We start from the raw sequence: 15,489 nt of genomic DNA, 5'->3' as shown, positions 1-15,489 counted from the left end.
AAACAAATACAGGTAGATAATTTTTCCATCATCCAGTACCATCAATTAAATTAGATTCCAGTCCAATTACAGTGTAACCCACTTATCTCGACCTCGGTTAACTCGCCAACCCTATTAAGTCGACGTTTTTGAAGTGGAACTTCTTCCAAATTCTCGCTTTGTCTTAGCATTTTTAAATTTTTAAATGATTATGTCGATTCTTTTATGTTGACGAACCCTAATATCTCGAGCACAAGGGGGGGCAAATTTGCCACTTAACGTCGGTTATCTCGATCCGCATGACCAATCGCCGGCTTTTGCCACGTCACCAAAATACTACCGTATTTTCGCGTATATAAGACGCGTCCTATAGAAAGTTTTACATACCCCTCACCCAGGGTGCATCTTATATACGCGAAAATACGGTAGTCAGACGGCGCTGTGCAGCCGCAGAAAAACTCGCGGAAGTGGCGGAAAAATCAAGCCTTACAGATGCTACAGGAGTGTAGGATACTTTTCAGAGCTGTGTGTCAGAGTGAAATTACTCGAGAATTTAATGTTGACACTCGTTAGCTTTTTGTAAAATTTAACTACACCCTGCACGTTTTTTTTGTGATTTTGTGAGCGATCTTTGTGTTTGCAATTTTGGAAAATATAATAAAGGTTTGTTTTGAGAATCGACGGTGGTTTGTATTGTATACTGGTAAATCTCTGCTGTTAGTTGGTGTACATATTCCTTTTGTTGTTAACAAACATGTATGTAAATTTTTATAGCATGCCTTCATCAAACAAATCGCGGCAACGCTGTTGTGTAAAAAAATCTCCAAAAGTACGTGCATGCAAATTCTCATTTATTAACGCACATCATGTACATAAAGAAATTTCAAGCACGTTAATATATTGCCGCCATTTTGGTTTTCAGTGCCAGTAATACAGATATGTAATAGCATAGGAAAGAAAAAAATGAGTGTAATAAATATCAATTTGAATAAAATCTCTAATGTACTTAGGTCCTCCACAACTCTGCCCAGAATAAAGGTTACTAAAAACAGATCTTATAGATAGAATAGCTCTGTGTATATCAGAGGTGGGAAGTAACAAAGTACGAATACTTCGTTAATGTACTTAATTAGATTTTTTTGGTATCAGTACTTTACTTCACTATTTATTTTTTTAACTTTTAACTTTTTTCACTCATTGCATTTTTTTACACAAATATCTGCACTTGCTACTTCTTACATTTTTAAAGCTCGCTTCTTTAGTTTTAAACTATATATATTTTTTCTTTTCACTGCATGTGAACCACAAACCTATTTCCTGTCCTGCTCTTTCAATCTACCACTGGTGTATCATTTCCTGGTTATCACACACCACAGATGTAGGCTAGTTTACAAAGCTAACAAATGAGCAAAGCAGTAAGCAACAAGAAGTATGGGGATAACGTGGATGAGGCAGAGGGAGACAGTGATGTAAACATAACTGAGGTCAGAGACATTAATCACCTGATCATCATCATCATCATCATCTTTTGTGCTGCTTGTGTTCGATATAGTGGTTGTTCAGCCTGGATACATTCATTAGGTAACAAAAATTTTAATTGTTTAAATTCTGTCTGTCAAAATTAACTCTTTATTAACACAAATTCTTTTCAACAGCACTTATTTGATTAACACGTGATTAATGCAGTGCGCATTTGTTTGACCATTTTTATTAAAAATAGAAATACATAAATATAAAAGAGGCGAAATTAAAATCTTCTGTCTTTAGTCAGATATAAAAAAAACAGAAATAAACTCCACAGAAAAATAAATTTTAATCAGTAAACATTTGTTTACGTCAAGTCTTAAATCAAGCACCAAACTCCGCCATAATGTACACATCCGGCAACTAACCCTCTGGGGTCAACAAATGCTGCTGTGCTTTTTGTGACTTTTTTTCCTCATAACACCGAAACAAACTTAAATTACTGTCTTTTTTGATCGACAGATAAGATCAATACAACATTGGAATCTGTAAAGGTTCTACTTTTATTTGTATACTCTTATATTAACAACAAAATGCTGTGCTTTTGTAAAATAAGGAAAACAGGCAGTCTGCACTCTATGCCATTTCTGTCATCTTTCTTTACAGACACATAAATTAATCAACCTGAATCTCAGTGAAAAAATGTTGCACAGACTCGAAATCTCTACGTTTAAATAAACCGATTAACATCGCAAAAACAAATATTAGCAGCAATGTGCTGTAGAGGGTCTCCCAGCTCCTACACGCAGGCCTTCGGTAGTCTTGGGGAAACTCCACCTGGGCCAGCTGCTTTGCTAGGACAAAGCCTCCTCAGCTCTCTGCACACCCGGTCTGCTGTGATCGTGGGTGGAGGGACACTCTTCCCTGTGCTACAGTTAATTCCAGGGGGTAGGGAGAGAGTGGAAGAGTGAGTGGGCGGTGCAGTGTACTAAAGTGTAAATGAGCCCGGGTGGTCAAACCTGCTGAAGAACTTGTTAAATGTTAATATGTCATGTGGCCCATTCACCAGCATGACACTAAAACTGTTAGTAGTAATGGCTACTTTTAATTTAAGTTCATGTCAGAGCCCAAACTTCTTTACTTTAACTTGAGTAAAAAAAGTATAGTCAGTGCTTAAATTCTTACCAGAGTATTTGAAAACATGAGTATCTGTACCTCTACTTATGTGATTGGGTGTATTAGTGCAGGGGTTTTCAACCGGTGGTCCGCGGCCCCCTGGTGGTCCGCGGCGGCATTGCATGTGGTCCGTGACAGCCTTCATAATTTCACTATTAAAATCACCTTTTTTCCATAATTTATTTTTCCAAACATTTCCAGAATATTTGCACATTAGTGGGAAAACTGAATTTAATTAAAATATCTGAAATATTCAAACTGACACAGGATAGGCTAGCTAACGTTTCTAACTAAGGTGAAGTTTGCTAGTCAGCACCAGCATGGATCGCTTTTTACAATAGTGGGCCGCGGATTACTTGTTAGTCAGAATGGTGGTCCCTGGCACAGAACCAGTTGAAAACCCCTGTATTAGTGTATTGGGTGGGTTAGTGTAACTTGTCCATCACTGATCCAGAAGACAATTAAAATTAGTGTAAAGTTTGCACAAATATTTAATATCTGTGTTTATGTATAGTATATGAATTTGTAATATGTAAATTACTGTGCATTATATGTCCTTTTGGCTTTTATATATTTAATACCTTATTTTTGTACAACTAAGCGTTTTAGGTTTAGGTGCCCAGGAGTGACAACTTGGTGGCGGATTTGAACTCAGAACTATGGTTGCAACTAACGATTATTTTGATGATCAGTCCATTAAATTTATTTATTTATTTGTTTGTTTATTTATTTTGATTAATCAGATAAAAAATAGTTTTAAGAATTTTATTTTGCTTATTAGAACTATTTCAAACTCTTATGGTATTTCTGTATAGTATAAAGTTGTACTTAAAAAATGCAAAAGTATTTAACTATCATTTATTTAGACATTTTTAAGCTTATAGTAGCTGCTTGGTGAGTCGTGCATGGGGGATTTCTTCTTTGAACAAATTCACTCATGCTTGGTTGTTTCTTTCTGTTAATAAAAAAAAAAAAAAAAAACAGCATTTGAGTATGCAAGGTGAAGTGCAACCTGATGCTTGCAGTGCGACTCTCCCGAAGTTAGCAAACAGTTTAAACAATAGCACTTCATTAAACACATGATGAGAATTTACAGGAATGTGATATTGTCAAGTAAAATAAAAATAAATTGTACTCTTAGAATCAATGTATATCTTGTACTTAAATATGCCATATTACGATTTAATTTGCATTCATACTCCAAATGTTAATGAAAGGACAAATGTATTAATTAGCCACAGCATTCATAAGTCACATAGGAATGAAGACAACTCTTCTCTTCGATTGATTAGCTGGAGGAGAAGCTGTCAATCTAGCAATGTAGCTGAGCATACTGTCTTTGTATGCAATTCTAAAAACATCTAATTTTGTTTTTCTCACATTTTTTCTCCAGATTACAGGCTGCTTTTTTGAGGGCATGAGTATGACTATTATACCATGATGCAGGTGTTTTTTCTCTGACTTTTTTTAATCGAATGGGGCTACATTTTCTAATGTGCTAGTGAGGATAGTGCCTATGTTGTTTTCAGAAAGAGGGCTTCACCTGTATTGTGGCTACCTTACGAGCTCCAGTGGTTAAAGATAAGACTGTCTATTAAATGTTTTACTCGCATAACCAAAATGGGTGAGCACGCAGGAGAATAGTGTGTAAATAAGCACAAATAGATCAAATCTGGAGAGATGCTGAGCTGATGTTAATATATATATATATATATATATATATATATATATATATATATATATATATATATAAATTAATGTTAACACAAATTAATTTTAATGGCACAAACTTTTATTTAGCGGCAAATTAATGCAGTGGGCATTTATGTTGAACCATTTTTATTAAAAAATATAAATAAATATAAAAGAGACAAAATTAAAACCTTCAATGCAATACACATTTATTTATGACGTCCTTTCTTTATTTAGATATAAAAAAAATAAATAAATAAAAAACTCAAATCAGGCACCAAAATCCGCCATGATGCACACATCTGAAAATTAAAACCGTCCATGTTGAAACATAGCAAATGTTCCGTTTGGTGTCCTGATGATTTACGTAATTTAAAACACCATATGTGCTGTTCTTAAAAATCTAATATGTATTTTTGCTTATTCATTAAATGAATGGTTTGATTTAACACATGTTTAAAGTTAAAAAAGAACAGTGTTATATACAATAATACAAGTTTTCACATTTATATTATGTTTACATATTGTATTATTTTTTTCTGTTTTACTAAGTAAAAAATCACTGAGAAAAGAAAGGGACTTTATTTGCGTGTTTTCTATCTGTCTAATGGATCAATCGCCACAATCTTTGAGAGCAGAATACAATAATTATTTTAAAACATTTACAAGAATATTTTGTCTTCATGCTGTTTGTATTATTAGTATGGTTTGACTAATAATAATAATAATAATAATAATAATAATAATAATAATAATAAAGCATAGATAAATGGTCAAACGTTTCATTTTCAAACATTTATTGTTGGTATACAATTGTTTCTGCAGTCAAAAAAAAAAAAAAAAAAAAAGCAAGCAGCAGGATATAATGCAGTACTAAAAATGAAGCAATTGTTTAAAACCTGTGTGCAGGAATCAATAAGGAACCAAATCTAACATTATGTAACAAAACTGTAACATTGCAACATTAAACATTATTTTCGCATTTTCAAATTAACATTGTGATATCATTGCATGGCACTGCATTTGAATGATTGTCCCAAACTGGAGTCAAAATGTTGGAATGATGTCATCGCTCTTGCCGCTGCGGCCCGGGTTCGATCCCCGGTCAGGGAACTGACCCCAGCCATTAGGGTTGCACAAGCCAGTGCACTGTTAGTGCCGGTCCCAAACCCGGATAAATAGGGAGGGTTGCGTTAGGAAGGACATCCAGCGTAAAAACATGCCAAATCAAACATGTGGATCATGAATACGGATAAACCGCTGTAGCGACCCCTAATGGGAAAAGCCGAAAGAAAGTTTTTTAGTGCAGAAAAATGTTTAAAAATGCAAGTGTAGACAGAGATCTTTATTTAATCTACCCAGATGTATGTAAAAGTAATGTTTTAAAAATTGCAAGTTTGAATTTTGTAATTTTATATCTATCATTCCCATCCCATGTCCCTTTTCCCTTGACTGATTATTTTGATTGAAGTTTTATTCTTGTTTGACCCGACTTCTGCTTTAACTGGAAAAGACAAGAACAGTTTAGTTTTTACATGTCTTCCATATTAAATGTGTGTCTCCAGCAATCATAACGGAATATTTAACTGTAGGGGAAGTGGAAAGAGGAAGCCGCCACATGGCGCAGGCAATGCAGCTCGTCGTCTTTCTCTACTTGTTGGCCTCAGTTGAAGGTAAAGTATTTTTTCTATAAATCTTTCTAACTGAAGAGGGTAAAGTATTTTATAATAATTACAGATTGATATAGTAGAAAGTGTTAAAAAAAAAAAGATATATTAAACATTATGAAAAATAGCTAGTGTTTAAGTTGCCAAATTTGATGAGCACATTTTCTGTCACTAATGATATTAGCTGTGAAATAATAACTAAATGTGTATTTGTGATCTCTTACCAGACAATTTACAGTAGTATATATATACACATCATACAAGACATGAACATGACAAACTGTTATATTGAAATGTTTTATATGTATCTGATTTCTGAGTCTTATACAGTACATACCTACAATCTTTGAAAGGATTTAATTAAAAAAGGTTACATATACTATAAGATTTTCTATTTTTAAGTGCTGCAAAATAATTCAATTAATTTTGGTTTACAAAAAGGAACTTTCCACAGCTTTCCTTTCACATTTCCCTGTCAGTTTGAAGGAAAGTGTCAGGGTGTGTTTCTTTTCAGTGCAGTAAGGCAACTGACATTGAATAGTTTTACACTTTTACTACAAATTGTCACATCCTTTGGTATGGCCACATCTAGTTTCTAATGGTTAAATTTGCTTATGTCGCTAACAGTAAATGGTCTCGATTTTCTTTGTTGTCTATGTTTAAATACTTGTTATTATACAGTATGTCAATTTAAAAATTTATTTCAGATGCAAAAAATAAATCAGAGACTTCTTTTTTTGCTCATGTAATAGCTATGGTTATTTGTTGCCCTCTTATTTAAGCTTTACATTCTCTTAATTAATGGACATAATCCATAAATAAATAATAAAAAGATCTGCTATTATAAATATCAGGTATGCCTTAAAAATGCATTACCTGATTCTAAATATCTTCTTTATCCATTAATACTGTTCTAGGATTTGGCATACAGCCCCTGAATTTTGCTGAATGCAGAGACAAGCACTTTTATCATTAAATCAATTAATCTTTTCTACATGCTTACAGAGCCTTCCGATAGTCATCATACCCTGTAGAAATCTTTAGCTTTTCTTACATTACAGCCTGGAAAATAAATTAAATTAAGTTGCAAAAACAGCTGCACAGTGCTAGATTGCAAGGCCCCACAGAGAGTTGTGAGAGCACCAGAACTCGGCTGAAGAACAGAATCCTCAACAAACTGTGGTATACAGTCTCACTGCAGACCACAACCGACAACTGACTCTGTTACATGTTTTATACATATTTGCATCTGTTAACAAACTGAACTCAGAACTCTTAATACTATTGCACTCAGTACTATTGTATTCTTATGCCTCATTATTACTATTTTTTCTTTTTCTATTTACTGTTTATTATTGTTTATTGTTTAATATTTGCTAGAGTTTGCCCGTAGCTTTACTTCAAAATTTCAAACTGTCACTTTAAAATAAAATAAATAATTCCCTTTTTTTTTTTTTTTTTTTTGTACATTGACTTGCCATTGCATGGTTACTTGTATATGTCGGATGGATATACGTATTTTATTTTTTTATTTTTATTGTGGAAAAGGTTTTTAAAAGATAACTTTTTCTTTCGGCTTCTCCCATTAGGGGTCACCACAGCAGATCATCCGTCTCCATACCCCCGTACCGATATACCCCATGTCCCTCCTCTGAACGTGTCCAAACTATCTCAATCTCGCCTCCCTTGCTTTGTCTCCAAAACGTCCTACATGTGCTGTCCCTCTAATAAACTCATTTCTAATCTTGTCCATCCTCGTCACTCCCAACGAAAACCTCAACATCTTCAGCTCTGCTACCTCCAGCTCCACCTCCTGTCTTTTACTCAATGCCATTGTCTCTAATCCATACAACATCACAGGTCTCACCACAGTCCTATAAACTTTCCCTTTCCCCTTTTGCAGATACTCTTCTATCACAAATCACTCCTGCCACTCCTTTCCACCCACTCCACCCTGCCTGCACTCTTTTCTTCACTTCTATAACACACTCTCCATTACTTTGCACTGTCGACCCCAGGTACCTGAACTCCTCCACCTTTTTCACCACTTCTCCCTGCAACCGCACCTGCTTCACCAACTACACACCACTCAACCTCTCATTTTCCTCATTCATCAGATGCTCAAAATACTCCCTCAATCTTCTTAACACACTCTCCTCACTAGTCAACACATTTCCATCTCCATACTTTATTGCTCTAACTTGCAGCACATCCTTCCCAGCTCAGTCCCTCTTTCTATCCAATCGGTACTTCAAAAGATAACTAAACAGTTTATTTTTGCTCTTCCTACAGCCACTGATGTTTTTAAGCTGGTTAACAGCTCTGTTCAACTGGATATACAAAAGGAAGCTCCTAAAGATGCCTCTGTTAAATGGACATTTAACACAAATAGAACTATTGTGCGGGCCACTGGAACTTTGTCCAAAAGTTATAAAGACAAAGCGGAGTTCAATACAAAAACTTTCAGACTGACAATGAAGAACTTACAGAAGAATGATAGTGGAATCTATGCCGCAGATGCAGAAAATGATGATATAAACACAAATGTGGCAAAGTACCAATTATGTGTGTTGGGTGAGTTTTATAGCCAACAAACGTATGCAATAATGTTTTTATTACCAGTTAAGAAAGCCATATTTATTAAATTCTGTGATTTTATTCAGTAAATGTTTTTATTTCAAAAAAATAAATGTGTTTTGCTTATATGGAAATTTTCCATTGAGTAGCAGGACAGTAATGTATCTGCATGTGTGTATCTCAGATCCAGTGGAGAAACCAGTCCTTAATGTCTCTCACCAGCAAATTAATGGCACCTGTAATGCAACTTTCACCTGTAAAGCTCAGAATTTTTCAGTTACCTCTAACTGCTACAATGATCAGTGTGATAACAAAACAGAGAAAGAATCTGGAAACTTCCTGCTATTATTGTATATCAGAAATGACTTCATCGTTTGTAATCATAGCAACCCAGTCAGCTGGGAAACTGCCACTATGGAGATGAAACATGTGAAACAACTCTGCCCTTCTAAAAGTATGAGCACACATACATAACATTATTTTACACCTCATACTTACATTCACACATATACAACATTCTTATTTAATATTTTTCCATTGGAAAGCATCATATGTAATACATTGTATATTGATCTTAATAAAGATTTGTTTCCATAGGAGACAAAGAACCACCCGCTGGGCCTCCATTAAATAATACTGTAATCCTGTTAATCTCTGTAGTCACACTTACTGTAGGTCTTGGTTTCATTAGTATCATCATCTATTTTCTTTACAAGAAACACAGTAGGACAACAGGTAATTACATGTTTTATTTGTTATGTATTTTTTTTTAAAGAATAAGTATATATTTATTATCATTAAAATAAGTAACAAATTCTTACATATTAATAGTGGAAAGCATCTTTGTTGCTATTGTGTTGTTTTTTGTAAAGATTTATTTATTAAAATCTGTATCAGAATTGAAAAATCAGACAGAATTGAAAATGTAGCTATTTAGGTTGCGAGCTGATTACTGTAACTCTTGAAAAATTTTTAGCCTCTGCAACGAGTATTTACTTATGTATTTAAATACATTTTTGTAAATCATTTGTTATTTAAAATTTGAATCAATTTTGTATTAATGTTGAGGCTAATTGAAAAGGTTGACAATACCCTTGCAAACTGATGGATTTCAAATACTGTCTGTGGCTGTGTTTTTCCGTTGATTATAGGACATGGAAATTCAGTCTTTTAGTCAGTAAAAGTGAGGTGAAATTCAGGGAATTTGACATTTGGCTTAAAGTGGGAACCCTGCTATATTTTATTCACAATAAAGCATAGAAAACATATCAAATGTTTGAACTAAGAAAATATGCCATTTAAAAAAAACATAATAATTCTGAAATTGATGGTAGCAACATGTCTCAAAATATTATAAAAAGAGATGTATAATGGTGTTTAAATATAGTCCTTATTATATATGTGTAGTTTATAAGGGATCAGCAACTTTGGCATGACTATGTGATAAACTGATATTCAAAGTTGTGTCTGATATTTCAGCTTGAATTTTTTATAAAATAGAAACATTTTAATTTACAAATTTCCTAGAATCTGACACCAGAGTCTATGAAGAAGTTAAGGTGACCTTTTGATAATAATTTTCCACATTTTCTACACATTATTTACATGTAAAGAACACAGTATATGGTGTATATAACAGTGTGGTTAAACCATGTCTGCAGGAGGGAAATGAATTACAGACAATTGAGGAGTCAGAGAAGCTTGAAACTGCTGGAACTGTTTACTGTAATGTCAGGAAGCCAGCTGAGACTTATGATGAGAGCACTGTAAGCACATCAAATCCTGGCAACAAGGTAAATGCCATCAAATTATCATTTTTAGGTTTTACAAAATAAAATAAGAATATCAGATTATTAATTTGTTCCTCATTAAAAATTAATTTTAATGATCTTAATGGTTTATAATGCATGGTTTCTGATATGCTGTCATTGTGGGATGGTGATTTATTTGTTTTTATTTGTTTTAAAAAAAAATTTTTTTCAATTTGTTATTTCAATAATTGATGTTCATTCAGGCATTTTTTTATAAAGTGAAATAGAGATGAAACCTTTCAAATGCTTCTGTAAAATACATTCTGCTGACATTCATCCCATCACCAAATTATCACTAACTAACCAACTAAATCAGTTCCTCTGGTAGCCTTACATGGTCATGTATTCATTCTTTTTATGTGAAATAGTTTTCTTCAGTTCAATAACAATAGTTTTTATCCTAAAAATATCCAATTCTATCCAATTATTCTGGTTTAATTAAACCTATTTTACTGGAAAATCTTTATATAATCTTTCCGGATATATTTTTTCCCAGGCCATTTTATTTGAAAGCAATAACCTAAATGTTCCTGTTTATAAATAGGAGCGTTTATTTCTGGTGTCTATGAATATTAAATCATTTAAAGACATAATTAGATTATGGCTTATGTTTGGCAGCATTAATTTGACTGTGCTGTGCTGCCAGTGAATTTTTCTAGCAATCAAACTGTTGCATACACTAACAGGTTTATTTTGACATGCTTTTGTATTATCTATCCAGAGATAGCGTCTATTAACTGAATAAATGTTTAAACTGCATTTTTGATAACAGGAATTTTTTATTTTCCATTTTCTTCCTAGTTCTTTCTTTCTTTTCTACAGTGATTTTTGTTATTGCTCTGTTATTTCCCCAAAAATAATTTCCATACACATTACTTATTCTACTTATACACTTACTGAGAAATAAAACACTGAAGGCTTTGATTCAAACTTTTTAGAAAAGCAATCAATTTTAACGCATCAAAAAACAACGCTTCAGATATTACTCACTGTACAGTATAAAAATCAGTGCTTTTTATAATTAATTTGGTCTATTTTTTTCAATAGATTTTTTAAACTCAGAATTCAATATATATAGGCCTCTAACACATGAAGAATCATAAACATACTTGCTGTCATTTATTGTTTTTTAGGCATCTAATGTTTAAGTATACTGTATGCATAAACAAAATCTGGGTCCGAATAAACAAACATAAATATTAATAATATTAATAATTCTGTTTCTATGAACCCCAAAGGAGTGAGTGACAACAGCACCCCTTATATTCCAGATACAAAATGTTTAAAAGGATCTTTCTGATTTATTGAGTTATTGTTATTACAGTGCTTAAAGCTATTCTCTTTGTTTATTTAAAACCTACAAACTACAATGTCTTATTGATCTAATGGAAATGTTTCATATATATGGATCTGTTTTATAATAAACAGTATTTATGGTTCATTTGTTTTTTCCATATATTTTTTTTAAAAGGGCTTTTTCTTCTTCATGTCTTTAGAATCAAGGAGCAGAAAATATTTACAAGTCATTGGAATTCACAACACCTCAAGACATTTATTACACAGTGAATAAGAATGATAAAATATTGTAAGAAACTGGAAATGGAAATGGAAACAAAAAATTTGTTTGTCATTTATTTGCATTTTGAAAATTCTTTTACTTATCTGTAATCATTCATCTTTAATCAATTAAGACTTGTTCTATTAGATTTGATGGGCATGAACATATCTTGTCTCTCAAAGTTTAACAAAGAAAAAATAAACATTGCTAGGAGTTCAGGAAGAAACCAACATTTCCAGAATGACAACTGCATTTTTTATGAAATGTTTTTAAAACTGGCCAATTTTAATTAATTTACTTTTTCTTGAGCAACTCGAGAACTTTGAGGATGGATCTGGACTGTAGTCAATGTCAATGATTTCTGCTCTTATCAGAGTAACACTCAGATTGTAAATTATTCTTTTCTATTTTGTTGTCTGTCTCACACTGCCCATGTATCCCAGGCAAGTAAATCTAAATAATTAACTTAAATGAATGTGAGCTTCACTATTTTGTTGAATGTAATTGGTCTGTTTTAATCTGAGCATTTAGCAGCATGGTTGCTTTATTGGCAGTGAGCATGTCAATTGCATGCTCCCTCAAAACTTGCAACATCTCTGGCATTGTGCTGTGTGATAAAACTGCACATTTTAGAGTGGTCTTTTATTGTGACCAGCCTAAAGCACACCTGTGCAATAATTATGCTGTCTAATCAGCATCTTAATATGCCAGACCAGTGATATGGATGGATTATATCGGCAAAGGAGAAGTGCTCACTAAAACAAATTCAGACAGATTTGTGTACAATATTTGAGAGAAATAGGCCTTTTGTTTACATTTAAAAAAGTCTAAGACCTTGAGTTCAGCTGATGAAAAATGAGGGCAAAAAACAAATGTGTTGCGTTTATAATTTTGTTCAGTATACATAATACTCTTCAGAAATCCATTTGTCATAAGTTATTTTAATTATGTTCATAATTAACAAAAACTGTGTACCACTAGATGGCAGAATAGCTGTAGTTTTTAACCACTATAAACAACAAGGTTTCTCATTCAATTTCAAAGGGGAAATAAATACTTTTTAAGAATGTGTTAAAATCATTCCAGGAAGCATGTTTAGCAAAAAAAAAAAAAAAAAAAAAAAGGTCACTGTTGCCAAACTAGGAGCCAAAGTTGGGAGAGAAAACTCAAAGAAATTTTCCCAAAGAAATGACAATCATGTAGGGGTTGTTTTATAAATAAAGTTACATTTAGCTAAAAAGCATTGAATATAAAGTGTATGAAGACTTTATAGACACAATTACAAATATGTAATTGGTTAGGAAAGAAAAATAAATAAATATGATCGAAATAAATGTGAATTCTAATCACCCTTTAATGTTCTCAGGTCCTCAACAACTCTGCCCAGAATAAAGGTTACTTAAGATTGGAGCTGTAACGATTCTTTAAATAACTTGAGTAATTCGAATACAAAAATCATCGTGGTAAATGAATTTGCCTTGATGCTTCATTTAGTTAATTGAACTAAACACAGAGCACTGTGTTTCCCAGACCATTATTACTGACACACCACCTGCTAAAATCTAGAGCGCTTTGGACAGGTAACACAGAAGACGCTGCAGAATGAAAAAATGGCAGAACGGGGAGAAAACAGCGAGTTGCTTGAGATAATTAAGGCCAAAGAAAACGACAGAAAGTTTTCAAAGTTTGGGATCATTTTAAACTATATGAAAATGTTTATGTACAGTATATAAGTTTGTAATAACCAAATTATGGGGACTTTATGCCTTATATGTCTTTTTGGCTTTTATGTATTTAGTATCTCATTTTTATACAACTTATCATTTGAGCATTAGGGGCCTTGCTCAGGGGCCCATGACTGACAATTTGGTGGTGCTAGGATCTGAATTTATAACCTTTGAAAGTCCAAAACCTTAACCACTGCACTACCCTTACATACATCTTATGAGTTAAATTGCATTTATGCTCTAAATGTTCCCGAAACGACAAATGTATTAAATAGCCACAGCAGTCATATGTCACATGGTAATAAAGTCAACTCTGCTCTTCAATTGATTGGCTGGAAGAGGGGGTGTCAATCTAGAACTAGTGAACCAATGATGACGACCTGATTTAAATAAAAGAATTGTAAAACCTGGAACTGCATGCACAGAACGTTCAAACAAACATACTCAATAACAATATTTAAAACAAAAAATTCAAGGATTTTGTGTGATTCTCGTAATTTTAATTTCATCTTTGTTTTGTACGATATATTTTTACATTTTTGATTCATGCTTTCTTTTATCTGTAACCACAATACTTAAAATAAAAATTATTCTCACGAATGTTATATTGTGTTATTTGACTCTAATTTGTACATTTGTTTCTTTTGATTAAAAACACCTATGTCACCTGTCCTTTTTGCGCTGCAGGAGAGACCCCCCCCGCCCCTCTCAAAAAAAAACAAAAAAAAAACATTTTAAGCATTACTCTGAGTACACTATATATTGTTACTTTTTTATTTTTCTTGAGTAAATATTTAGACCTCTATGTTTTGCTTGTAAGCAAGTAAAAATATATATTATATTATAAATATGTTTGCATGTTTCCTTTCTGTTGTTTGTCAAACCCAACAAACTGATTAAGAATGGCCATTGCAAAAGCTTAAACACTAAACCCAACCACAAGCTCAACCACATCCTTCCCTCACAGCTAATCACTGCATAGTGGTAAAATCTTGCAAAATAAAAATAAAACAGACTGCTGCTTAGATAGATAGATAGATAGATAGATAGATAGATAGATAGATAGATAGATAGATAGATAGATAGATAGATAGATAGATAGATAGATAGATAGATAGATAGATAGATAGATAGATAGATAGATAGATAGATAGATAGATAGATAGATAGATAGAACTTTATTGTCATTGCATAGTACAGGTACATAGCAATGAAATGCAGTTTGGCATCTACCAGAAGTGCAAAAGTGCAAATAAAGAAGTAGATCGAAGAATAGAAGTAGCAGTCGTGCAAAAATGCAAATAAATATATGGCATATTTACAGCAAGTTATAGTGATAATATGTAAACATATGTAAAGTAAATAAATACAAAGGCAGTAACAGTGCAGAGATGTGTGGACATCAATTTAGAGTACAAGTGGAAAAAAACAGTCTACTATATATAAATATATAAATATATATATATATATATATATATATATATATATATATATATATATATATATATATATATATATATATATATGTAAATATTTATACACACACAGGTTATATACACAAATGAATGAAATGTTGGGCAGAATGTACAGTAATGATATAAGGATACACAGATAAAAATAGTGCAGATGTAATGAGGAGTAAAAGATATACTATGTAATATGTACATGTATAGTACAGAGTTTATATACAGTGTTTTGTTTTGTGTTTGTTTTGTAGTGATTTAGCGGTGTAGTGTAGAGTTCAGTAGTGTGATGGTGGATGGAAAAAAGCTGTCCCTGAACCTGCTGGTTCTGGTGCGCAAGTTCCTGTATCTCCTTCGTGATGGAAGGAGGTTAAA

General features: G+C 32.7%; 1 protein-coding gene across 2 annotated transcripts; it reads left to right on the top strand.

Annotated features, from left to right (window-relative positions):
- Nucleotides 1–1,329: 1,329 nt before the first annotated feature.
- LOC310717627 (uncharacterized protein) lies at nucleotides 1,330–14,256 on the top strand. Of its 2 annotated transcripts, XM_083525970.1 has the most exons (10): nucleotides 1,332–1,560; nucleotides 5,904–5,984; nucleotides 8,271–8,552; nucleotides 8,740–9,009; nucleotides 9,153–9,290; nucleotides 10,083–10,114; nucleotides 10,217–10,348; nucleotides 11,863–11,951; nucleotides 12,072–13,075; nucleotides 13,651–14,256. In XM_083525970.1, exons 1-9 carry the CDS (start codon nucleotides 1,383–1,385, stop codon nucleotides 12,109–12,111), a joined length of 1,242 nt encoding a protein of 413 aa, XP_083382096.1. In that variant the 5' UTR covers nucleotides 1,332–1,382; the 3' UTR covers nucleotides 12,112–13,075; nucleotides 13,651–14,256. The 2 variants fall into 2 exon arrangements, with proteins under 2 accessions (XP_083382097.1, XP_083382096.1); XM_083525971.1 differs by lacking the exons at nucleotides 12,072–13,075; nucleotides 13,651–14,256 and having other exon boundaries at nucleotides 1,330–1,560; nucleotides 11,838–11,955.
- The last annotated feature ends 1,233 nt before the right edge of the window (nucleotides 14,257–15,489 follow it).

The sequence above is a fragment of the Silurus aristotelis genome, assembly GCF_946808225.1.
Source record: "Silurus aristotelis genome assembly, chromosome: 22".
NCBI lineage: Eukaryota > Metazoa > Chordata > Actinopteri > Siluriformes > Siluridae > Silurus > Silurus aristotelis.
The sequence above is the reverse complement of the archived record's forward strand: the minus strand, read 5'-3'. Positions and strand labels throughout refer to the sequence as shown.

What these genes read in the sequence shown, in the direction of transcription:
- LOC310717627 (XM_083525970.1), top strand. Translation starts at nt 1,383, where the DNA reads ATGAGCAAAGCAGTAAGCAACAAGAAGTATGGGGATAACGTGGATGAG. An exon ending in CTTGTTGGCCTCAGTTGAAG is followed by an intron (nt 5,985 to 8,270) that starts GTAAAGTATTTT and finishes CTCTTCCTACAG; the next exon opens with CCACTGATGTTTTTAAGCTG. An exon ending in ACAACTCTGCCCTTCTAAAA is followed by an intron (nt 9,010 to 9,152) that starts GTATGAGCACAC and finishes TTGTTTCCATAG; the next exon opens with GAGACAAAGAACCACCCGCT.